Genomic DNA, 24,532 nt, shown 5'->3' on the forward strand with positions numbered 1-24,532 from the left:
TCCCCCTTCTCAGGACATCAGGTGCTGGACAGGCCACTTGATTGTTCTCACTGTGCACTTCACTGGGCTGTAAGGCCTTGGAGAGCTGGACCACTGTTCTCAGAAGGACCCAACCAGGTTTGCGTGCGCAGACATCGCTATGGTGTGGAACATGGACTAAGGCAGCCAGAAGCCTGGAGACCTTGTTCCTGGAGACTGGAGCCTTCCCGGAGCCACTGGGACAAGCTGGCACTGGTGGGAGTTGGCAGAGAGCAAAGCTACAGTTCCATCTGCCCTGGGATTTGGGGGGGCCCAGGGCTTTGCACGTGGCTCCAGGCCCGCCCCCAGCCCCAGTGAGGCCCAAGAGGGGTGACGCTTACCCTGGCCCTGCCCAGCTAACTCTGCCACTTTCCCAGCTGCTCCCCAATTCCTGGTCCTGTCTTTCCAGGTGTGCTGGATGCTCTGGGTCCCTCCTTCCAGGCCCTTCTTCACAAACAGGTCCCCGTGAGCCCCTGAGGGTCATTGTGCCAGGATGGGTCCCCAGCGGTGGGCCCAGCAGGTCGCAGTTCACAGAGCGCTTGTCCACCATCTCACCTCACCTGGCTGCCGCCAGGAAGGAGATGGGACAGGCCCTGTGGTTCCCGTCTGCCTCCAAGTCTTCCCCGCAGAGGAAGTGCTTGGGGCACCATGCCAGAGCCCCACCTGCCCCCCATGGCCCATGATTGTCTGTGACATCCTCTCCCCATCCCTCCCCGGGTCCAGAGGGCCTGTGGGAAACAGAATCCTGCCTGCATGCTGTGTGGGAGGAAGGGGAAGGGGCTGGGTGGGTCCTCAGACTCCCCAGGGTAGAGCATGTCTAACTCAGGCCCCGCAGGGCGATGCTAAGGGGATATGCCTTCTTGACGGGGTGCTCTCTACCTTTGATCTTGCAGTGACCATGGGACCATGCCAAGGGACCTGGCCTCATCCACACGACTTCCTCAGAGCCATCAGATCTGGAGCCCGAGTGATCATCCCCTCCCCTTCCCTTATGCTGCCCCCCCATGTGTGTTTGCTGCTCCCACTTCCCGTCTGAGCCACCAGTGATCAGCTGGGCGATAGGACAGTAATTGCGCAGTGGGGACAGTTGTAAAGAGATAACGACCACGACCACGCCCAGCGGACAGTTCCACTCGCATGATCTCATGAGCTCTTTGCATGTCTTGTATGAGGTTCAGAGCAGCAGATAGCTCGCCCAAGCTCACCCAGCCACCATGTGGCCAGGACAGATGTGAGCCCAAGACAGACTCCAGCCCAGGCCTCAACAACCCTCCTGCACACTCTGTCCCACCTCTCCTATTATCTGGTCTGGGCAGGGAAGGCTGGGGCCTGCAGAGCTTGTCCTCTCCCCCTGGGGCCCCAACAAGCATGGGATAGATCCCAGTCTTGTTCAACCCATAGGTGTGAGGGAAGATGCGTTAGCACCACTCGCATCCCTATAGCGAGGCTTGTGCCTGGCATGTTACCGGTCTCCTCGAACCCCAACATAGCCCTCCATGGCAGTCCTATTGCTGTTTCTGCTTTACAGAAGAAGAAACTGAGGGTCAGAGGGGCCCCCAGGTACTGAGAAGAGGGTCTGAGTTAGGAGTGTCTGAATCCAAAGCCTGTGCTCGTCGCCTTTCCCCAGGGGTCTGCTGGGGTGTGGAAGCCTCTGTGGCTGCTGGACCCCAACTTCACAGCCCCTAGCAGTGTCCCTGGGTGGGCTGAGCAGCCCCCTCTGTAGGCGATCACAGGGTGGAGTGAGACAGGAGCGCAGCCCAGTTCCCCACACTAGCCTTTCACAACCCAGCTGATGGTGGCGTGGAGCAGGAAGGCCGAGAAAGAGGCCACAGGAAGCATGACACTGAGCAGTTGGAGGGGAGGGTAGGGGGGTGAGGGAGGTGGGGACAGGCCACACCACAGAGCCTGGGACCTGAGGGACGCTCAGACACAGGGCTCTGGCCAGCGTGGGCAAGCCTACCCAAGGATGATGACGCCCAGGGCCCTGGGGGTCCTGCTTTTCTCGCTCCTCCTGCTCTGGGCCTCAGGTGAGCAGCTGGTTCCTTGTCCCCCAGGAGACCCAGGGACAGGGAAGCGGGGATGGGTGGGGCTGTCTAGAGAGTGTCTGTCCAAGGACCCCATCCGTTGGCCTCAGTACCTTCTCTCACCCCATCCTCCGAGTGAGTTGTCATCCTGATAAACTTGGGTCAGCTCTGGGTCTCAGGTGTCTTGTGCTCCCCACAGAGCTCCCCATACCCCCCCAGTCTGGGCTGTGCTTCCCTCACAGGCAGGCCCCAGACACACTCTTACCCAGCTGGCCTCCGAGCTTCTGGGGAAGGGGGTCAGGAGTCTCTGGAGGCTGAGGCCAGTTGGGGCTTATACGGTCCTCCCTCTACCCCCTTGTCTGGCTCCTTCCACCCTGACACCCCCACCGGCTCCCCTCTCCTCGTCCCAGGAGTGGCCCCCCAGTCCCCAGTTTCCGGAGCTGGGAACAAGCCTCCCCTCCCCCACCCTCTCTGTCGGCCTTGTGCACACACATGCGGGGTTCTCCAAGGCACTTTGAGGACCCCAGGCCTTGCCTTTGGCAGTTCTCTCTCCTGGGAAAGCTGAGGCCACCCCAGCCCAGCTGGCCAGATCTTACCTACCCTCCTTGGGGCCCTGGGATGTTGGCAGTGACCCCCTCGGGCAGAGGGAGTGCTCCCATCGCAGTGCCCCCGGTGCTCCTCCTGTTTTGTTCCTGATTTTTTGAGTGTCCTGCATGCCTGCCCAGCAGGGGGGCCATGTGGCTTTGGATGCATGGATCAACCTCTTTGGGCTTCAAAGAATCTTCTTCTCTTCGGTGAAGGGCAAAGTTCAGTCCTTGGCTCAAAAAGGAGGCAAAATGGCGGAGTTGTCCTCTTTGCAGAGCAAGCCAGCAGAACCCACAGATTCAGTCACTCAATAACCAGTCGTGGCTATCGTCCAGTCTCCTGGGGCACATGGGGACACTGGGTCCTTCACGGAAGGCCCTTCACAAAACCACACTGGTTGGGGCTTCAAGGGTCCCCCGAGGGACTGAGGTGACCTATGGTGATGGGGGAGTTCCAGTCTGGGCAAAGTGTCAGCCGTTTGAACAGCATGAGGAGCCTTGAGAGGCTTATAAGGAGAGGTAAGTCTCTTTCTTTTGTGGACATTTCTGGGTCTGCGCATGGGTTCATTCATTCTGTAAACACTGATGGGGAATTCCGGGCTGTGCCAGGCTCTGGGCTGGAGACGCTGTGGCCATGGCAGAAAAAAGCAGGTCCCTTCGGTGGTGAGCTGAAGGGAGGGGCAGGTAGCGTTTCCCTCACTCCTGGCCCTGCTCCCCCACTTGAACCTGGATTAAGGTGGTCCCTGGAGGCCAGCTTCCGGGGCAGAGCGGGATGGCAGGGGTAGCACAGGTCTTAAGTGGGGACCAGCATCGTCCTGCCCAATGCCTGGGCCAGGCTTTCTCTGGGCTACATGCTTCCAATGTCTTCAAAAAATAATCACAAAAAGGATAGTCATCTTTTCTGCACTTGCCCGAAGCTTCTCATGTATGACTGTGCCGAAATTTGGCAGCAGGCCAGGAGGGAGGCTCTGTGAACACCCGTCAGGGTGCAGCCCAACACCCATTTGTGACCCCTCGGGCACACAGAGGGCTAGGATTACACGGAGAGTGGCGCCCCCCCTCCCCTCCCCTCCTCTCTCTTTTCCTCTCCCTCTGTTTCCCTCCTCTCTCTCCCCCTTCCTCCTTTATTTCAAAAGCAAATGAAGACCCCATTACATATATATTCATCTGACATTTGCTTCTTCCCATTAAACAGTGTCCTGAAGATCTTTCCTTTAAAGATTTATTTACTTATTTGTGAGAGAGAGAGCGAGCATGTGCACATGTGGGGAGGGGCAGAGAGAGGGAGAGAGAGATGCTGAACGGGACTCCCCGCCAAGCACAGAGCCTGACTTAGGGCTCAGTCCCAGGACCCTGAGATCATGAACTGAGCTGAAACCAAGAGTCAGACGCTGGGCCTACTGAGCCACCCCGACGTCCTTTGACCTACCCCTTTTTAAAAAGCTCATACATCTGGACCCAGAAATTCCTAGGATCTTAATTTTTTTTAAAGATTTTATTTATTTATTTGACAGAGAGAGAGAGAGATCACAAGTAGGCAGGGGGGCGGGGAAGCAGGCTCTCCGCTGAGCAGAGAGCCTGATGCGGGACTCGATCCCGGGACCCCGAGACCATGACCCCAGCGGAAGGCAGAGGCTTAACCCACTGAGCCACCCAGGTGCCCCAACCTAATTTTTTTTTTAAATGAATTCTTAACACAAGCTAACAAAGATGTAAGAGTGTTGTTCAAAATAGGAAAAAGGAAAAAAAGAGTGAGGATCCTGAAAGCCCACTAACAAAGGACCTGTTGAGAAAGTGTTACCACACCCACCCAGTAAAAAGAGGCATCAGTAGGCTCTGACGTGGAGAGCTCCTCAAGATACCTCGTTCAGTGATCCCGTTCATGTACATTTTTAAATGATTTACATTCAGATACTTGCCTATTTAACAAAAACTTCTATGAGGTTGTGCAGGGACCTGTCGCTGGTGGGGAACTCTGGAGTGTGAGCTGGGAGCTATGGGGATGTTTACTGCTCGTTCTGTGTTCTTGTGTACGGTTTTGAAAAAAACTGTGCATGTATTAATTTTGTTGATAGGTCGGTAACTATGTAGACCTATAGGTAAGCCCAATGTAAATACACAACTATATAAACAGTCTTACAATGAAATCCTCACCTCCTGGAGTGATACTGACTCTTTGAACCTTTATGATGAGCTGTATCTATTATGTATACAGATGGTCTCTAACCTTCCCTCAAACTCACAAGGAAGGTATTATTAGTCCCATTTGGCTGATGAGAAGAGGGTGCCTCAGAGAGTTTAAGTAACTTGCCTGAGGTCACACAGCTAGCTGGTAAGTGACGCCAAGCTCCGCCCCAACCCCCCATATCAGGTGAAAGGGGAACTGAACAGGAAGTCACGAAAGTTGGTCTTGGAGCTGTCTCCTGCTGGTGCCCTTGCTCAAGTCACTGTGCTCCAGGGGCTCTCAGTGTTCTTTCCTCACCCCAGGAGGTAGCTTGTGAGGGTCATAATGAGAATGTGGGAGAAAGAGGCGAACCGAGATAGAACACGCCCAAGAGTTATACCATGAGGCCACAGTTGCAAGGGCTTCGGAATGTCTGATGTGGAACAGCTGTGGAAAGCCCAGCAGACTTCCTGGAGGAGGTGGTAAAGGGTAATAGTACTAACATATGAATCCTTTAATCGACAGAGCCATGTGCCAAGCTCTTTGTACATATCTTCTGCAAAACATCTCACTGGCCCTATGAGGGGGGGGGGGTCATATCTCCTTTTGCCCTGGAAACTGAGGCCCAGGGAGAGTGAGTCCGGCTCAAGTACACATAGCATGAATGGATGGGACTGAAATTCTAGCCCACATCACCAGACCCTGGAGTCTGAGCATCTTACCTCCAACCTCCTCCCTTGCTGCCTCCCCACCCAGCCCATTCACACCTTCTGCATCCCTCCTTCAGGTATGAAAAATTCTAACAACAAAACTGAGCAACGGAGAAACGTCTGCCTGGGGCTCGTCAATGCGAACCAATATGAAGATTTCCACCTGGAGAACACTGCTGACTGCTTCACAAAGTGCTCGGAGTCAAGGAATGAATCCTGTGACCTGGAAAACTTGCAGAGGTAAGAGGGCGTTCTGACTTAGAGCAGGAATGTGGGGCCTCCTTTGACCGAGGCCGGGAGGCTGTTAGGAAGGGACCAAGCTCTCAGCTCATATAGCTTCTGAAAACGCTGCTCCCATCTCATCTTTCCACTCTCTTGTTTGATACCCACATTCCCTCCAATCCACTCACTGAGACTTCTCTGATCCAAGGATTGCAGAGATGAACCAGCCCCCATCCCTACCACTGTGGAAGGTCAGACACAGGCCCAAATGATGATGATTCTAGAGAGCAATCATAGAAAAAGGTGGGCAAGGTGCCAGGTTAACTCAGAGAAAGGAAGACTGCCAAGGCTTCACAGTGGAGGTGATTCACAAAAAGGCTTTGAAGACTGCATAGGAGTTTTCTAGTTGGATCTGAGCAATGTTAGGAGCTACAGGCTTCAGAACTTCAGGGAGTATTGGGGGAGAACAGCAGTGCTTTGAAATGTGAAAGAGTAAGGTGCTGGGGATGGCGGCAACAATGAGGAGGTGGATTGGGTAGGGAATAGGCTAGAAATATAAGCAGGGAGCAGAGTATGCAGGGTCAGATATGCTATACCAGCATGGGAGGAGGTAGAGCAAGGACACATTTTAAACAGAGCAAGAGCATGGTCAATTTTGCATTTGAGAAAGATTGCTCAGGTTTCAGGGAAAGGTACAAGGGTCGTGATGCAGGAGACGTGACCAGGTAGGATCCAAGCATGGTCTGGGTAGGTGTGAAGGCTGAACCACCACCTTCACTACCAACTGGCACAGTACATCTGGAAAGGAGGGATTGATTAGAAATATCATACGATACAGAATCAGTAAGACTAAGAGACTGATAAGACCAACAGGTTCAGAGATATGGGGATAATGGAGAAGAAGGGGTTTAGAACCTAACATCTCGAAGAATCAGGTTCAAAAATATTTTTGTCTCTCTCTCCTCCTCTCTGAATCAAAACTCGCCATCATTCTAAGATACTTGGACAAGCTCATAGCTGGTGCTCAATGCACGTTTGTTGAGAAAAACGAACGAAAACCCTGTGTGCTCAGGTTCAGTGTTAGGACAACAATCTGATTGAGCTATGTCATTTCTGTGATCTGAAAACACTCCTATCCCCCATACCGAACCTCCTCCATTAGCTTCTTTGCTCCGGAAGGCTGTTCTGGGAATTCTTCTCTGTGCTGCCTTATGGTGACAATACGCATTTTGGAAAAAGCAGGGACTTTGGGGTCAGAAGATGTGGATTCTGTTCCCAAACTTAGCAGTTAACCTTCTTTATCTTCACACCCCCATAAAGTCAGTCTGGGCATCAACCCATTTCAACGTATGAATTTGCGGGGAGGCCCACAAACATTCCGTCTCTAACCAGGGCTGTTACGAATAAAGCTGCCAGGAACATTTTTGTACGTGTCTTTTCATGACCATCTACATTCATTTCTCTGGGGTAGGTACCTAGGAGTGGCTGTGATGTCAAAGGTAGATGTCTGGGGTGCCTGGGTGGTTCAGTGGGTTAAGCCTCTGCCTTTAGCTCAGATCATGATCCCAGGGTCCTGGGATCGAGCCCCGAGTAGGGCTCTCTGCTCTCAGCAGGGAGCCTGCTTCCCTTCCTCTCTCTCTGCCTGCCTCTCTGCCTACTTGTGATCTCTGTTTGTCAAATAAATAAATAAAATCTTAAAAAAAAAAAAAGGTAGACATTTGATGAATTTTGGTCACCACTGCTGAAGTCTTTTGTGCGGGTACATTAGTTTACACTCTCGCTGGCAACGTGTGAAAGTTCCTGCGATGCTTGGTATTACCAGTCGTTTTGGTTTTCACCATTCTGGAAAGGATATGGTGGTACCTCATTTCCTTTTATTAATTTTGATAGCTTTGTAAAGGTACAACTTACATACTCTCCAGTCTATACATTGTTAGAGCACGGTTGAATAACTTAAGGTATATAATGCAATATAAGGAACCAATAAGACAATCATTTTACGGACACTTCCACCAGCCCCCAAAGGACCCTTGTGCCTGTTTGCAAGCCATCTGGGCTCGCATCCCCAGCCACTGAACCACTGATCTGCTTTCTACTTCCAGAGATTTGCTTTTTCTGGTTGTTTTCTAAAAGGGCATCATACAACATACTGTCTTTTGAGTCTTGTTTCCTTCACGTACACTGCTTTTGAGTTATATTCATACATTAGCCTGTATCAACAGTTTGCTCTTTTTTTTTTTAAATCACTGAGTAATATTTCATTGTGTGGACATGCTATGATGTGTTTATTCATTCATCAGTTGATGGACAATTGGATCGTTTCCAAATGAATATTATTTATTATGAATATAATGATTATGAATAACGCTGCCATGAACGTTTGAATTCAGATCTTTGTAGACTTACGTTTTCGTTTCTTTTGGGTAAATGCCTAGGAACAGAATTGCTGGGATATCTGATATGCTTCGCTTTATAAAAAACGCCCATCTGTTCCTCAAAGGATATCTTTTGCTTTCCCATCAGCATGAAAGAGGGCTGTCGTTCTAGTCCATTTTTGCAACATTGTCAGTTTTCTCGGCTACTGTGGTCATCTGGTGTCAGTGGTAGCTCACTGTGGTTTTAAATTGTGTTTCAGAAATGACCAGTGATGTTGAGCGTCTTTTCATGTGGTGATTAGCCATTTGTATCTTTTCTTTGGTAGAAATGACTATTCAAATCTTTCTTTTTTTAAATAGGGTTTTGTCTTCTCATTGCAGAGTTTTAAGAATTACTTTTTAAAAAGATTTTATTTATATGAGAGAGGGAGAGAGAGAGAGCATAAGCAGGGCGAGGGGCAGAGGGAAAGGGAGAAGCAGACTCCCTGCTAAGCAGGGAGCCTGATTCGGGGCTTGATCTCAGGACCCTGAAATCATGACCTGAGCTGAAGGCAGATGCTTAACTGACTGAACCACCCAGGCACCCAGAGAATTCTTCATGTATTCTGCATGCCAGTCCTTTATCAGATGTCGATTTGCAAATATTTTCTCTCAGTGTATGTCTTGTCTCTTTGTTTCCTCAGTGATATCCTTTGAAGATCAAAAGCACTTAATTTTGAGGAAGTCAGATTTAAATGTGTGTTTGTGTTTGATATCATATTAGAGAAACTTTCATCCAGCTACAGATTTTCTAAATTTTCTTCTATAAGTGTATGTGGTTTTGGCTCTTAAAATTAGGTTATACATTTGGAGTTAATTTTTTATACATGTATGAAGTAGATGTCTTTATTATTATCATTATGATTATTTGCATTTGGGTATATGATTATTTCAACACCATTTATTGAAAAGAATGCTTTCTCCACTTAACTGCCTCTGGGAGGGCATTCCATTGATGGGCTAAATGGGAGCTCCTGGAATGTCTTCTCCCTACCAAGATAGTAAACCAGAAACCAAAGTACATCCCTGGGGAGAACTGCAGAGATTAATGCCACCATAAAGGACTTGAGAGATGCGTGGGAGGGGCAGTGATGCCTATCATAGCTCAGTAACTGCCGATCTTAGCTCACCAGAAGCCAGCTGGACGTTGGGGAATGCCTGTGGACTATCCTACACTTAATAGGGCAGTGAGGGGCGCCTGGGTGGCTCAGTGCCTTCAGCTGAGGTCATGATCTCAGGGTCCTGGGATGGAGGCCCGCATCGGGCTCTCTGCTTGGTGGAGAGCCTGCTTCCCCCTCTCTCTCTGCCTGCCTCTCTGCCTACTTGTGATCTCTCTCTGTCTCTCTGTCAAATAAATTAAAAAAAAAAAAAATTGGGCAGTGAATCCAATCGCAGCTGCGGTCCCAGGGGAAATCAACACAACCCCTGGCAACTGACACATTGCATGGCTAATGCCTTGTTCTCTATCCCAGTTTTCAAGGGCTACTGGAAATGGTTTACTTTGACCTGGCAGAGCCAACAATAGACTACCATGGTTTCCTCTATGCTCTGTCAATCCTCCTGATCTCTATCCTCATTCAGTTCACAGAGACCTTAGTAATCTTGACACTCTTCAGAGCACTGTTACTCTGGCCCACTATGTTGGCAACATCATGGGGATTGGATCTGATGAGTAAAATTAGCAAGTAGTTTAGATGCCTTAGGGAAACAGATGTGGACTAGAGGATGGGAAGTAAACCCCACAAGAATTCAGGAGCCCTTCACCTCAGGGAATTTTCTGGGCATTCAGAGGTCTGGAGAACATCATGATATCCATTCTGGGGGTGAAGGCAAGTTGTTGAGCCTCACACCATTTACAATGTAAAAAAAAAAGGACAGTGTGGAAAAACACATCTCATGCAACCATGAACCAAAGATATCTGCGTGGCTATGCTAATATCAAAGAAGATGGTGTTTAAACAGGAGTCGACTTTGCATCTATGCTTTAGACTTTCTGACTCTGTGTTACATTTCACAACTAAAATAATTTTCAGGTGTTCTGAGAACCAAATCAGGAAATCTTCCCTCAAGAAAAGGAATTGCATTGTTTTGTGAGGCCAAAGAATTTTTAAGTGCATGTATCTATGCAAATATATATGTGTGTATTTATATATAGAGAGAAATACAATTAAGTGCTTATATATATAATTATAATTCACTATTATATTTGGTAACAATGAAAGTTACAATACTTATTTAGACTTTTAAAAGGTATATAAAAGCTAGACACTTTGTGTATCTCAGTCAATGGGTTTCAACAATCTCATTCTGCTGCTTCGGGCTGGCTGGTGTTCTAATGGCAGGTACTGGCTAAAATTCGAGTACCATCTGCTGGAGAATCCGACGAGCATAGTGAATATGTCTTTTTTGAAGGCTGCTGTCCAGAATATCAGCACCCACATCTCAGAAGACCTGTTCTTCTCCCTGATGCCTTCCCAGGTAAAGAGTTCCCTATCCCTGTTGGCTGGTTCTGACTCCATTTCCCTCCGCCATATTTTTCAGAATTCTGAGAGACTCCCGGTCTGTGTTGGGTGCCCACCAAAGCTTATCCCTTGTATGTCCCATTTGATAGCGCTCTGTCACTTTGCTAATGGTGCTAGTGAGTTGCTTGGGTGGGTGGATCCAGGTGACAGTGACCCAGGGCATGAGGCTGGTATAATTCGGAAGACCACCCAATCGAGAGTCAGGGGATCTGAGTTCCAGTCCTGGACTCCCCACTCCTTTACTAGGCGTTTTCCAGGAAACCCCTTCCCCTCTCTGGGCCCCAGAGCTCTCATCTGTAAGATGAGCTCTAGATTTACATGGGTCTGGATTTAAGTCCCAGCTCTGCCCTTTACCAGCTAATGTGATATTGGGTGCATGACCGGAATTTTTTGAGCCTTGGTTGTCCCATCTGCAAAATGGTGCTGGCGTGGCCCACTTGCAAGGTTGTGGGAGATAAGGCACTGGGAGTGCTGGGTGCAGGGGGCAGGGTGCAGCCTCCCTAAAAGGGTGAAGCTGAGTGAGGAAGTTCAGGCAGCAGGCAAGCTGGCCATCATCGAGGTCCTTCTAGATCTGTCTGGAAAAGAGGACATGAAAGAAAGGGCCCTTATTAATGTGACCCATCCTCTGCATGGAGGCACCCACTGGCCCTGGAGATCACCTCATGTCCTTTGACAAGGGTCCAGACTGAGAAGGAGAAAGTTGGGTCCTTTGCCTCCAACCTTACAATGTAATGTTCCAGCACCTATGGGATGCCTTTGAGGCAGGACCCGGTGAGACCAGGCTACAGGCCCAGTGGACCAGTGAGGTCCAGAATGAACAAATCACCAATGAAATTTATTTTACTATTTTAACCATTGTTCACTTTTACAAAACTTGCTGTTGGGCAGGAGGTGGAAATCACATTCTGTGTGAAGTTTTATATTTTCCACCTCTGCTCACACAGTCTCTCTTCCTAGGGGCTTTATTCTTTCCAGTTATTCCCAGGTCAGTACCCAGACACCATGATCCTAAAGTCTTGTGAAAGCACAGCTGCTGGCAGGACACAGGCCAGAAGTGCACCATAGCATACCACCCCTCACACACTTGCTGGTTGAACTTCACCGCACACTCAGCCTGACTGTGACGGGAGGTCACACAGCTACCTGGTTAGCCCCATTCTCCATAGTGGGACAAACTGAGGGTCCATGAGGGCTGCGGCTTCTCTGTAGGCTCACAGCCTGGACCGAGCCAAGCTAGCTGTGTGGCCCCAGGGGTCCTGCCTCTCAGAGTGATGCCCTCAGGTTCTGTCCCACCCCCCGGTGCCTTAGTTTCCCCTCCGAAGTGGGGGAATGGCAAGAGCCCCATGTTGAAGGCTGGAAGCCTGGGGTAGAGATGGGAACTCTGGGGTCTGTGGTTCCAGGTTCCAGGGCTGGTGACAGAGGACGAGCATGAACACCCCGACAGAGTCCGGCTGCCCAGGAGTCTCTTTGAATCCCTGCAGGAGAACAGGTCGGAGGTCTTGCTGGCCATCACTATCCTGGACGTCGGTCCGGGGAATCTGTTCAAGGTGAGGAGAGACCTAGTGGGGGCTCAGGGCAGCTCAGTGGGTCAATGCTTGGTTCACCAGGGCCCTGTGCCCCAGCTTGCCTTCTCTGGAGTCTTGGCTGTGGGTCCCCATGGGGATGAAGAAGGGGATGAGCCTGTGGAGAGCATTTCTAAAGCGGCCTGAGGTCACCCCAGACTTCTGTCTCTGGAGTCTGTGCACTGCACACTCACACTGGTCACACTCAGATGTTTGGATCCACACGTCCGTGTCCTTGGACTTGTATGTGTAGCCCAAGTATCCCCCTGTGTGTCTTTGTGCATGGCCAAACGTGCATGTTCTTTCATACTCCTGGTGCACATGCCATCATGCATGTCATGTGCAGACACATGACTGTGTCTGCACAAGCAAGTGCACCCGTGTTCTTGCAAATGGGTCCTGGGCGAGCATCTTCAGAGGCAGTAATGCACTCATGTGTGGATAGAGTGCACCATGAGTGCCCTCTATTTGGGGCTGATCTCTCTTCCAGCCCTGTGCTCCTCCAGCTCAAAGGGCAGAGGAGCTCTGGGGCCAGCAGTGGAGAACTGTTGTGTGGATGGCTTTGCGACCAGTCCGCCTCGGTGCGGGGCTCCCTGTGATCCAGCCCGGGTAGGAGACTGCAGGGGGCCGCAAGAAGAAGGTTGCCCATGGTCCCTGGGTCCCCTGGTCCCCTAGCCACAGACTTTGCTCTCCAGGCAAGGGCCATGGGTCCTGGAAGTTCCCAGGAACCCCCATCAACGCTGGGCTGGGAAAGCACCTTCTAACGCCCAGCCCCCCATCTCTCTCCACAGGGACCCCAGCTCAGCCTGCAGGATGGCAGCCGTGTGTTGAATAATCGCCTGGTGGGCCTGAGCTTAGGCAGTATACCTGTCAGAAGGCTGGCTGAGCCTCTGGAGATCACCTTCTCCCACCAGCACCTACCCCCTGTGAGCCCCCAACCCAAACCTGGCAGCTTCTGAGGGACAGACAGGCGGGGGGGTCACACACAAGCATATGGACAGCCAGGCGCAGGACTCTGCCCCTCCCAGCCTTCCACGTCCCCCCAGCCACTAAGACCACACACACGGGGACGCCCAGGGACCCATGCCACCTGCACACGAATGTCCACTTGACCCGCAGACACCCTCCCACTCGTGCTTACAGAGGAGCACCAAGGACGTGGCAAACCCATGAGTACGCACACGGGTTTACACGCCCGCCCACATATACACTCCCCTAAAGGCACATGTACGCAGACATGCTACCCTCCCCGCGCCGCAGCCCCACAGTGTCCACACCTCTCAACATGCTGATCCACGCACACCAAATGGTGCACTTCATGGTCCTGCGTGACCCGTGGGGTGAACCTTGCTTCCTACCCAACGCACACCCCGGGGGTGGGGGTAGGGCAACCTGTCCTCTCCCTTCCCTTCTCCGAGCTCTGCTCTCCTCTCTCCCAACCTCCCCCTGCCTCATCCTGCCTCCCCGTGATTCCCACTCTCTGGTTTCAGAACATGGCCCTCAGCTGTGTGTTCTGGGATGCGACTAAAGGTAGGAAGGGAGGGTGTGGGGGCCAGAGATCCACAGGTGGGGGCCCCTCCCCTCCCTTCCTCTCTGGCTCCCTCCACTCCCCCAAATGCTCATACACTCCCCTATGTTCCCTGCCCTTCCTGTCCACGGTCAACAGGAGACTGGTCTTCCATGGGCTGCTCCACGGAGCTCAGAGCCAGGAAGACCATCTGTCGCTGTGACCATCTGACCTTCTTCGCTTTGCTGCTGGTAAGGGCCCACCCACCCTGATCCCTGCAGTTCTGGAGACACCGAGGTTTCCTGGCAGGGTCCAGAGCCTCTGGGATGTGTGAGGCCTGGCCTCCAACTGATGGGGTCCTGGTTTGGGGGGGGTCGCCCACAGAAGCCGATCTTGGACCAGGCCACCGTCCAGTCCCTCATTCGCATTTCCCAGGCTGGTTGCGGAGCCTCTATGATCTTCCTGGCCTTTACCATTGTCCTCTACGTTGTCCTAAGGTGGGTGATCCCCCACCCCCATCCCAAGTCTCCCGCTTGTCCTCAAGGGTGGGAGCAGAACAGGTTAGAAAGCTCCCTGCTTGTGTAGCTTTATACTGATAGCCTCTCCAAACTTTACTTTCCTCATCTATAAAATGGGGTTGGGGGTTGAAATGTGTCAGAGCTATTTCAGTTGGTAGTGGCAGGAACTCAACTCAAATTCACTTAAACACAATGGGGAATATGTGGTTGGTGGAATGATTCTCCCTTTAGGCATGGTTGGATCCAGGGGCTCAAAAGATGTCCCCCGGACTTGCACTCCCTCTGCCTCTCCCAAATTTGCTTTCTCCTTTGTCAGCCATGTCAAGCAGCTTCTTCACTCTCAGGGACCTTGGGAAGCCCAGGGATTGTCTCACAGCTTCTTAGCTTGCTAGGCAGCAAATTTTCTATACCAAATTCCAACACTGAAGCCTTTTTTTCTCAACATTTTATTTTGATATAATCGTAGACTAACAGGAAATTACAATAATACTGTATAGAGTCCCTTGGTTTCTTTATCCAGCTTTTCCTGGTGGTAACATTTTCTAGAACTGTAGTATTATACCAAACCAGGAAATCGACATTGGTACAGTGCCAGAGGACATCTTCTGCAAATTTTTACATGCATTTGTGTGTGTGTGTGTGGTGCGGGGTGGGGGTGGGGGGTTCTATGCAATTTTATCCCACATATAACCAGAGCAGAGTTTTGCTGGTCTCACTTGGGTCATGTGCCCATGTGGTCAAGAGATTGATGACATTGATTGGCCAGGCCAGGTCATATGATTGCTCTTGGATATGAGCCAACAAAAGGCCAACCTCACCCCAAACATCAGGGCTGCCAGCAGGGAAGGGTTTTTCTCAGAGACACGTAGTTCTGTTTCCAGAAGGAAGAGCAGGTGTAGGACAGGCAGAGATCACTGTGGCCTGTGCTTAGGCTCTCTGGGTCCAGACCAGGGCTCTCCATGTACCTCTTTGCCTCTGTCCTCAACTGGCCCTGGGCTGCAGCCCTGTCTAGCATCCCCCCACCCCATCTCAGACTAAAGCATGAGTGTGAGCAGTGCCAGCCCTGCTCCCCACCAAGTCCGATTCTGGAGCACAGTCCCCATTCCCAGTAAGGTGAGTGGGACTTGCCAGTGGTGGACCTCATGAGCCAGGCCTGGCACGCTGGGAGGACTCGTCACCATCTGTCATGGGTGGGCTTTGACATCTCAGGTGAGGTGGACACGATGCCTCATACTCCCATCTAGGCACCTGGGCTCCTATCCCTCTAATGAGAGCCCTCGGAATCTGATTTGCTAGGAATTCCGAGTGGAAGCTCCACAGAGAGGGAGTGAATCTCCATCCTCTCTGGGCCTCACCCTACTACATCCTGGCCTCCTACCTCTGTGCCCTGTGGGTCGGTCCATTCACTCAAATAATGCGGGCAGGGCCCCCTGCTGCCTGTTGTGCTGGCGCTGAACAAATCACAATGAAATTTATTTTACCGTTACCGTCAGAGGGGAGGGGAGGGGGCTACCCTGTGCTGCAGGAAACTTCCAGATCAGCATGGGCTAAGTGGCATTCAGAGACAGCTTCCTGAGGAGGAAATGCCCAGGGAAGTTTCTGAAGGAAGAGTAGGAAAAGGCATTGAGAGCAGAGCAGAGCAGAGGCGAAGTCTGGGAGGGGTGGAAAAGCAGGGTGCAGTCAGGGAATTGCCAAGTGTGCGGTTTGGCTCTAGCACGGCGTGGAGGATGAGGCCTGTGGGACGTGGACCCTCCCAGGGCCCTGTAAGCCAGGAGAGAGAGAGAGCTCCTGTGCCCCAGCCCGGTGGCACTCATCCTGGGTGTGTGTGGGGGGGTGCTGGCAGGGGCGGACCAGGGGCGGTGAGGTGGGGAGCCTGCAGTGCAGGTCCTCCCCGAACAGGAACTGTGGCCCCGCCTCCTGCCGCCTCTCATGGGCCTTCTTGCCCCAGGTGCTGCTGGCAGAGGTTCAAGTCAGAAGACGCCCCCAAGATCCATGTGGCCCTGAGTTTGAGCTTGTTTCTCCTGAATCTCACCTTCTTCTTCAATATGGGGTATGGTCCCCAGCTGTCGGGTGCCACCTGCCGGGCCCGGGGGGCTGTCTTCCACTACTTTCTGCTCTGCACCTTCACCTGGATGGGCCTGGAAGCCTTCCACCTCTACCTGCTTGTCATCAAGGTCTTCAACACCTACTTTGGGCACTACTTCCTGAAGCTGAGCTCCGTGGGCTGGGGTAGGTGCAGCTCGGGTGGGCGGGGAACGTGGCCGGGATTGGGAGGGGTGGGAGGAAGAACTGTTTAGGGCAGAGGGCTTGAGGCCCGGGCAGCTGGAGGGGATTCTGGAGGAGGACGTGCCAAAGGAGCCCCAGCGATGCCGTACCTCCTCCCCCGTTGTACCCAGGCCTGCCTGCCCTCATCGTCTTTGGCACCGGGACTGCGGACAGCTATGGCCGCTACACCATCCGTGACAAGAGCAACGTCACCACCCTGGAGCTGTAAGAGGGGGTTGGGGGCGGGCAGCAGTGACATCAGGCCCCTGGCTGCACACAACTGGGCCAGTGGGATGTCTCGGGAGAGGAGGGGATCCTGGGAAGAGAGACCAAGTGGAGGCAAAGGACTCTCCAGCTAGCTCACAGTCTGCAGGGGTAAACTGAGGACTGGAAGGAGAAAGTGCAATGAGACGGGGGGTCTGAGACGGGAGAGAGTGAGCTGTGGCAGGATGCCTTGCTCTAGCCTGGCCACCACCAACCCGTATGGCACCTTTGGGCAGATTTAAAAAGGTATCCCCTCCCTCCCCACTCTGCCAACCTGCCGTGCAGGGGGCTCAGCCTGGGGAATGGGAGGTGAGCTAGATTTCATCCTGATCTGCCCCCCCACCCCAGCCAGGTGCCCTTGTGCAGGACCCAAGCTGCCCAACGTTGGTGGCAGGCCTGGTTCTAGCTAGGTGCTGCCTCTGAATTTCTATGTGGGCTAGCCTGGCCTCCTCTGGGGCTTCAGTCTCCTCATTTGTACTGGGGTGGGGGGTGGTGATGGACATTCTCTTGGGTCTTTTGCTCTGCAGTGCAGGAAGCATGGGGCTGAGTAAGCCTTCTCCAAGGTGCCCTCCCCAGGGCCCATGGCTCTGTGCTAAGAGAGGCTGGTGGGGTGTTGGTCCTGTCCCTAGAGCCTCAAATGCAGGGGCCACAGGGGCCGGGGAGGTGACATATGTGCACACAGGGGCCCAGGTAGGGACTGTAGTAGATTGACAGTCGCATACCTACCTAATGTCCCTCAGGTGAGCATGCAAAGAGCTGCCAGCTGTATGCTTTTGTAAGAAAAGCAGAGGGGCGCCTGGGTGGCTCGGTGGTTGAGCATCTGCCTTTGGCTCGGGTCATGATCCCAGGGTCCTGGAATCGACCCTGGAGTCCTAGGATCGAGCCCTGAGTCCTACTCTCTGGTCAGTAGGGAGTCTGCTTCTCTCTTGGCCTCTCCATTCCCTCACCCCCTACTTCCCACTGCTCATGCTTCCTCCCTCACTCTCCCTCAAATGAATAAATAAAAGCTTAAAAAAAAAAAAAAAGGAAAGCAGAAATCTGGATGCTTATGCCAAACCTCACGCTTTTTAAAGGGTGGTCATTAGTTTAATTTTTTTTACAATACAATGTGGGGTAAACCAAACATGTTTTGGGGCCACATTGGCTCCTTTGCACTTGCTGGTCTGAAGACATGGCAGATTGGAGCCTCATGACAGCCCCTCCCCAGGAGAATGGGGGGGTTGGTGGGGAGTGGGGGTGGGGGAAGGGGTCTTTTGGGTCACAGAAAGTCGGTCAGGGGAGAGTGCCGGGGACTTGCTGGGTGGGGGCACGTCTCCAGCCCTGGTGGCCGTCTGCCTCCTCCAGGTGCTGGTTCCAGGAGAAGACGGATGTCTCTGTCCTCTATGTCACCGTCCACGGCTACTTCCTCGTCACCTCCCTCTTCAGCGCTGTGGTCCTAGGTCTGGTGGCCTGGAAGATTTTCACTCTGCCCAGGGCCACAGCAGGCAAGGAGCACGGACCCAACTGGAAGGGGGTCCTCACCGTGCTGGGGCTCTCTAGCCTGGTGGGCGCCACGTGGTGGCTGGCCATCCTCACGCCGCTGGGCTGGTCCACCATCTATATCTTCGCCCTCTTCAACTCCTTGCAAGGTGAGGCTCCGGGGCCAGGCATGTGATGCTTCGCCTAATCTGTGAGGGGGTGTTTTGGGTGTATGTAGAGGGGTGGATGGCAAGACACAGGATTCTGCTCGGGCTGGCTGACCTCCTGGGAGCTGGCACCAGCCACCCAACTGAAGCCGATACTTCCCCTATTTTTCCTTCCGGAGCTGTGTGTAGTGTCTTACCCTCTCTCTGTGCAAACTCCTTCCCTCTCTCCACTGGCCCTTTCCCACCCGGGGTCCCAAATGGTTTTTTCCATCCCATGTGACCTTCCGTGGCATGTGGTTTGATTCAGCTTGGTCTGTGTTCTCAGGAGAGTCAAGGATCAGATCAGGCCATCTTGGGTTAGGTGTCCACCTCTGGTCCAGGCAGCTGTGACCAGGAGGTCAGGGGCACGTGACATGACAGGCACAGGACGCAGATGGTCTGTAAGGAATTTTGGTGGCAGAAGAACGTGATTAGCAGAGGAAATGACTGATAGGTGTGCTCCCTGCCCCTGCAGGGTCTTTCCTTCAATATCCAGGGGTCGGGATCGAGCCCTGAGTCCTACTCTTTGGTAGGAGAGGTCCAGGCGTCCGGGGTGTGACTGATGGCTCCCCCTTCCTCTTCGCTCCCCACACAATGTCATACACGGGCATCACAGCCTAAGAGAAACCGCTGTGAAGGGACTGATGAGGTGTGCTTTGACTTTGAGTCCAAGTCTCACATCAGTGGCCGGAGGCCCACCCAAACAGGGCTGACTCCCAGGGCCTCCTGAGGCCCTGCGGCATTGTGGTTGGGTGGCCGTGGGGATAAGCAGACCCGGAAAGGAACCCTGGTTCCACACACCACCTCAGCAAGTCCCCTAGTCCCTCCAATCATCTTTAAAGCTGGGACAAAGCTGGTATTTTTCTCATCAGATTTTGCGATGAGTAACTGAGCTAATGCTTGTGGAAGACACAGATGGTCCCCCCAGGGAAGAATCATGAGTCCTCATCGGGAACATCCCGGGGTTGGGGAGGGAGGCACCTTGAAACTAGACTGTGTCAGTATTCTTCCAGGGACCACCTTTTGTGTTTCAGCCTGAACACTTGAATCTACACCTAACCCAAGATGGCCTGATCTGATCTGTGTTTAAGCCTGAACACTTGACTCTATGGAGCTGAGTGCAAGTGCCTCAGTACGTTGCTCTTCCAAACACAATGGTCCTTAGTGTGCTGGAACGCGTCTCCATCATTTGGTGGTTGTTTCGAGTTTTAGTTGTAAACTCCTTTTAAACCCATACAGCATTTTGACTTTTCTATCAATTTCTGTGCTTACTCTAATTTTCATACCTCCCACTTTCCTGCTTCTTCCTGCTGGCGGGAGTCCCGGAATAACTCTTAGCGGAGCATGGCAGAAGCTGGTCTGCATGGAAATGCCTTTATTTCACTCTTCCCTTTCTGTGATAGCTGTACATCTATGTGATTGTCAGGGCCTCCGTTTCTCTCTTCCAAGATTTCTCTTTGGTTCTTGGTGGGGCATTGGTTTCGTTTTTGCCCATTGTTTCTTTCCATCAGTTCTTGAACTTTTGTAATGGAGCGATCTGTCTCTGTGCAGCTGCTGGCCAGGCTGCCCAGCGCCTGGCGCGGTGGGGAGGGGTGGGGTCCGCACACAGGCTCACGGAGGCCCCCTCCTTCCCAACAGGTGTCTTCATCTTCTGCTGGTTCACCATGCTCTACTTCCCCAGCCGGAGCACCGTGGCCTTCTCCTCTAGCGTGCCCCGAGCCGACCAGGTCCACACCATGTCTCATGAATAGGAGGCCTCCGTGGGGTCAGGCTGGGAGCCGGCCTCACGTTCTGGACTCAGCTCTGACTCCCCAGGTGGCCTCAGGCTGCCCCCTGTCTCGCTCTGGGCTTCAGTTTCCATGTTTTTACAATGTGGCTGGGGAGGGAGGAGATGGGGACCAGGGGGGACCACTTGGCCTCAAAGGTTCCGTCCAGATACTCTGATGGGTCCTGAAGTCCACGAATCGAGGATAGTAGGAATCTAAGTTTCTGATTCCCCGAAGACCCCTGCCAGCACAGAGAGGTGCCCCCTCATCCCTACCCCCACCTGAAGACCCCTGCCAGTACCGCCCCCTCTCCCCACCCCCACCTCCTCTGCCTTCATAGCCAAGCAGCTCATCTCTGCCTTTGGCCACCTCTGGTCTCCCCTTGAAGGAACCCAGCCTCTCCCCTTCCTCCCCCTTCCATTGCCCCCCCACCCCCACCCTATGGCTGCCTGTCCCCACCCCCTCAGGCACTGGGGCAGTTGTGGACTAGAGCTTTAGGTCTATCTTCAAGGAATGAGCTCCCGCCATTCAGGGGGCTGCCAACCCTCCAGCTCTCCCGGACACGGAATTTCAGAGAATGCCATTTCTTCGGTAGTGGATGTCATACCACTAGTGGCTGCCCCCGAGTTCTGATGGCTGCTTGTGTGGTCTGACCTCCAATCCACCCGTCCCTGTGAGCTGGAGGGTGAATGGTCCAGAGCTCTGCACATGGGAGGGCCGAGGGCCAGGGCAGGGGAGCCGCGGGTGGAGCTAAGTGGAGAGAGAGCAGGCTTTTCCCCCAGAATCCCGTGCAGCAGGCACGTCGGCCTCACTCCCCAGCTCAGCCCGGCCCGAGCCTGGCACGGTTCAGGCCCCAAATAAGTATCTGTTGGCTGAAGAGCTGGATGTGCGAATTTGGTATCCGCTGGGCAGGGTTCTGAGCTGGGGAGGGTCTCGGGCCAGATGCAGCACGGGTCTGTGTCACCTCCAGTGGCTGGCCTCTGTTTCACAACATTGCGCTGGTTTCCTCAGTAGGAAACAAAAGAGGCAGGGATGAGAGAGAGAGAGATATAATCAACAGATAAACCAACTCAAAGAAAGAAAAAAAGAGTGGAGGGGAGAGAAAGACAGCAGCATCCTGGCCAGTCACCCCAGGTAATCATGCCCCAGCTCCAACCTTAAGTTCCTAACCCCTGGGGTCATCTCGCCTTCCCTGCTTACCGCACCCCCCCCCCTTGCCAGTGTGCTTTGCCAAGGTCAGGCACCTGCTAGAGGTGAGAAGCCACTATTAGGAGACTGTCCCCCACAGTCCCTGGGCTGCCAGCTCACCTCCTGCTCCCTGATGCCTGTGCCCCGTGGATGTCCTCTCTTCTCCCTCCTCCCACCCAGCAAACGAGCAAACGGATGAAAGACAGGAAGGCAGAGGCCCTTGCTTTATGCAAGCGGCTGTGTTCCTGGAAGAGAAATTCTAGGGTGTGGACAATTGCAACAGTTAGAGCCACATTATATCAGGTTTTGTGAACAAGCTTGGTGGGTTTGGGGACTTAGGTTTACAGACATCTGATTCTCACACTGGAGGGCTGGGCTCCCTGACCCCCAAATCTCAGAGTTTCTGAACACAACCCTGCGTGCTCTACAGCTGCTTCCGTGTCTGATGGGCCTGGGTTCAAAGTCCAGCGCTGCTACTTAGGCCCTGTGTGATGCGGGGCATGTCACCTCACCTCTCTGAGCCTCAGTGTCTCTGTCCATAAAAATAGAGGTCATCAAGTTCTTGCCTCAACCTGAGAGCATTAAGTGAGGTGGCAAAAGTCAAGACCCTGGTATTGGAGATTCCTGCGGCTTAAAGAAAGGGCAGGGGGCACCTTTGTGTGAAGCGTGAGCCTTTGAGACCTGTGTGTGACATGGGAGGGGTATGAAGGGCTAAATCTACCTTCCAGATTCCTTCTACAGCCTCTGCCAAGTGGACACCAAGTGGACCGGCCCCCTGTGTGGGAGGAGGAGATTGAGGCTCAGAGAGGTCCAGCAACCTGCCCAAGGCTACTCAGCACACAGGGCTGATGCAGAGCTGGGCTTTTCTGAGCTGCCCATTCTTCCCCCCAGAGCATTTCCTGGGTTCCAGAACTATTGCCTCCGCCGTGATCCCGGAGTCTCCTGAGGCTCTGGCTTTCCCAGTTGGATGTGGGAGCAACAAAACCATAGCCACCAAGTGGGCTGGATTTCCTGGTGCCAATGGAGAGGGAAGGTGGGGAGATGTGCTTAATGGTGGGGATGTGTCCCTTTCCACTGACTGTCTAGCTCAGGGCCAGGCAGGGGCAGAGGGGCTGGGGTCCCTCATTACCTGGGGTCACCCTAAAAGCGGCTCCAAGTGCCAAGCTGAGCACGTGCTAAGGGCAGGTGGTAAAAATGCACCCCAAGTCCCAGTGCAGCTGGATGGGGCTCCACCATCACCACAGAACCACAGCAGCAGTCTGGGAGATGGGCGGCACCAGGCTTAAAGGCAGAAGGCACAAACTCCAAGGTCAGCCCGTCTGGACCACATTCTCCCTCTGCAACTCTCATTGGGCCAGTTCCTCCCCTACTGAGCCCATAAAGCAGGCAGAGCAGTAGGGCCCCACAGAATGGATGAAGGCTTCAGGGACATTCTGGCTGGGAAGGCTGCCTGGTGTCTGGACCCCCGGCCCAGCGTGAAAGTGACTGAGCCACAGCTTTGCTCCGGGCCACCGTGGTCATCTGCAAGGAGGGCCTCCCGCCACGCCTCCCTGCCTGATTCTTTTTGCTCTGTACCAACTTCTTCATTCCTTGTAAGTTTCACTATGTTACAACAAATGTGCAGGAAATAAGAAGACGTACTGACCCTGTGCTCCCAGATGGATAACTTAATATCAAAAAACAGCAACCCAGGCGCCTGGGTGGCTCAGTGGGTTAAGCCGCTGCCTTCGGCTCAGGTCATGATCTCAGGGTCCTGGGATCGAGTCCCGCATCGGGCTCTCTGCTCGGCAGGGAGCCTGCTTCCCTCTCTCTCTCTCTCTCTCTCTGCCTGCCTCTCCATCTACTTGTGATTTCTCTCTGTCAAATAAATAAATAAATAAATCTTTAAAAAAAAAAAAAAAGACAGCAACCCTTCACAAATTAACCTAAGAATACAACACAGTTCCAATAAAGATTTTAAATGGTATTTTCTTAGACTCCCCCCAAATGTTCTGTCACATTCATACAGAGGCAGATGGCTCTCAAATACCTAAGTTAACCTTAATGAAAGAGAACGTAAAAAGAAGATTTGACCTGCAGATGTAAAGATATTACAAGGCCATACTGGTGAGTCCAACATGGGATCCGAGCGGGGATAGGCATGAAGGCCAGTGGAGCAGAAAAAAGGGCTCATCAGCAGATTTATACACACCTGGGGGTCTTATGGCACAACAATAGCGGCATCGCCAATAAGGGACAGATCGTCTCATGATGATGTTGGAAAAGTGGCTCGTTATATGAGGAAAAATAAAACAGGACCCCTCCCTAACTTCTTATCCACAGATGGGCTCCAGGCAGAGTAAAGTTTCTCGAAGGAATGGCAAAACAATAAAGTTAATGTAGTAAAATATTTCTGTGACCGAAGGACAAGGAAGGACTTCTCAAACAAAACATCATAAGCACAAAACATCAGACCAAGAGCGGGTACATTTCATTACATCAAAATGAAGCGTTTTTCTGTTCAGTGGAAGACACCCTAGGCCACGTTAGCAGGCATGGGACCGAGTGGGGGAAGGTATTTGCAACATCTGAAACCAAGAATCAACATCTGGAAAGCCTGCACATCAAAACAAAGGTACTTCCCTAATAGAGAAAAATGGGCTGAGATTTTAAATGGCAATTTCGGAGAAGGAACTATCTAAACATAATAAGTTAGCCCACAAAGACACATTGGAAATCATCAGTGATCATGGAGTTGCACTTGAAGATGATGGAGGGACATCACTGTAACCTCATTGTATGAAACTGGCCAAGGGCAGGACAGGAAGCTGGATAATGTCAACTACTGGGTGGGGGGTGAGGGTGGGCAAGGATCTCTCAGGCCTCGTGGACCTTGGGTAGAGTGTAGCTTTCACAGCCTGGAGAAAAACAGGGAGCTGCCGCTCATTCAGCAGTCCTGCTCCTGGTCCTTTCCCCAAGAGGAATTCTCTTACAGGTCTAGAAGAGGCACAGCCGATGACGTGTGTGGCATTATCTGTAGGGGTTGGTGGCAAAGGGAGTTGAGGGTGGGGTCCGTCACTGGGAGAACAGAGTGGATCCTTACCGTGGACACACAGCAACATGGATGGAACTAAAAACACAGTTCTTCGTGAAAATAGAAG

General features: G+C 52.6%; 1 protein-coding gene across 2 annotated transcripts; it reads left to right on the forward strand.

Moving 5' to 3' along the window:
- Positions 1-223: 223 nt before the first annotated feature.
- ADGRG3 (adhesion G protein-coupled receptor G3) lies at positions 224-23,358 on the forward strand. 2 transcript variants are annotated; one of them, XM_004744258.2, is made up of 12 exons: positions 224-2,045; positions 5,578-5,740; positions 10,479-10,614; positions 12,059-12,205; positions 13,012-13,146; positions 13,711-13,750; positions 13,887-13,978; positions 14,112-14,224; positions 16,194-16,474; positions 16,642-16,735; positions 18,119-18,402; positions 20,077-23,358. In XM_004744258.2, exons 1-12 carry the CDS (start codon positions 1,985-1,987, stop codon positions 20,187-20,189), a joined length of 1,659 nt encoding a protein of 552 aa, XP_004744315.1. In that variant the 5' UTR covers positions 224-1,984; the 3' UTR covers positions 20,190-23,358. The 2 variants fall into 2 exon arrangements, with proteins under 2 accessions (XP_004744315.1, XP_004744314.1); XM_004744257.3 differs by lacking the exon at positions 224-2,045 and adding an exon at positions 3,011-3,145.
- Positions 23,359-24,532: the final 1,174 nt, after the last annotated feature.

Source organism: Mustela putorius, unplaced genomic scaffold, assembly GCF_011764305.1.
Source record: "Mustela putorius furo isolate JIRA1106 unplaced genomic scaffold, ASM1176430v1.1 tig00000174_pilon_pilon_pilon, whole genome shotgun sequence".
In the NCBI taxonomy this organism is placed as follows: Eukaryota; Metazoa; Chordata; class Mammalia; order Carnivora; family Mustelidae; genus Mustela; species Mustela putorius.

Bases quoted from the DNA above. Each gene is read 5' to 3' on its own strand.
- ADGRG3 (XM_004744257.3), top strand. From the start codon at position 3,064: ATGGTGATGGGGGAGTTCCAGTCTGGGCAAAGTGTCAGCCGTTTGAAC. The intron at 3,146-5,577 runs GTAAGTCTCTTT...TCCCTCCTTCAG, and splicing joins TGAGAGGCTTATAAGGAGAG to GTATGAAAAATTCTAACAAC. The intron at 18,403-20,076 runs GTGAGGCTCCGG...CCTTCCCAACAG, and splicing joins CCTCTTCAACTCCTTGCAAG to GTGTCTTCATCTTCTGCTGG.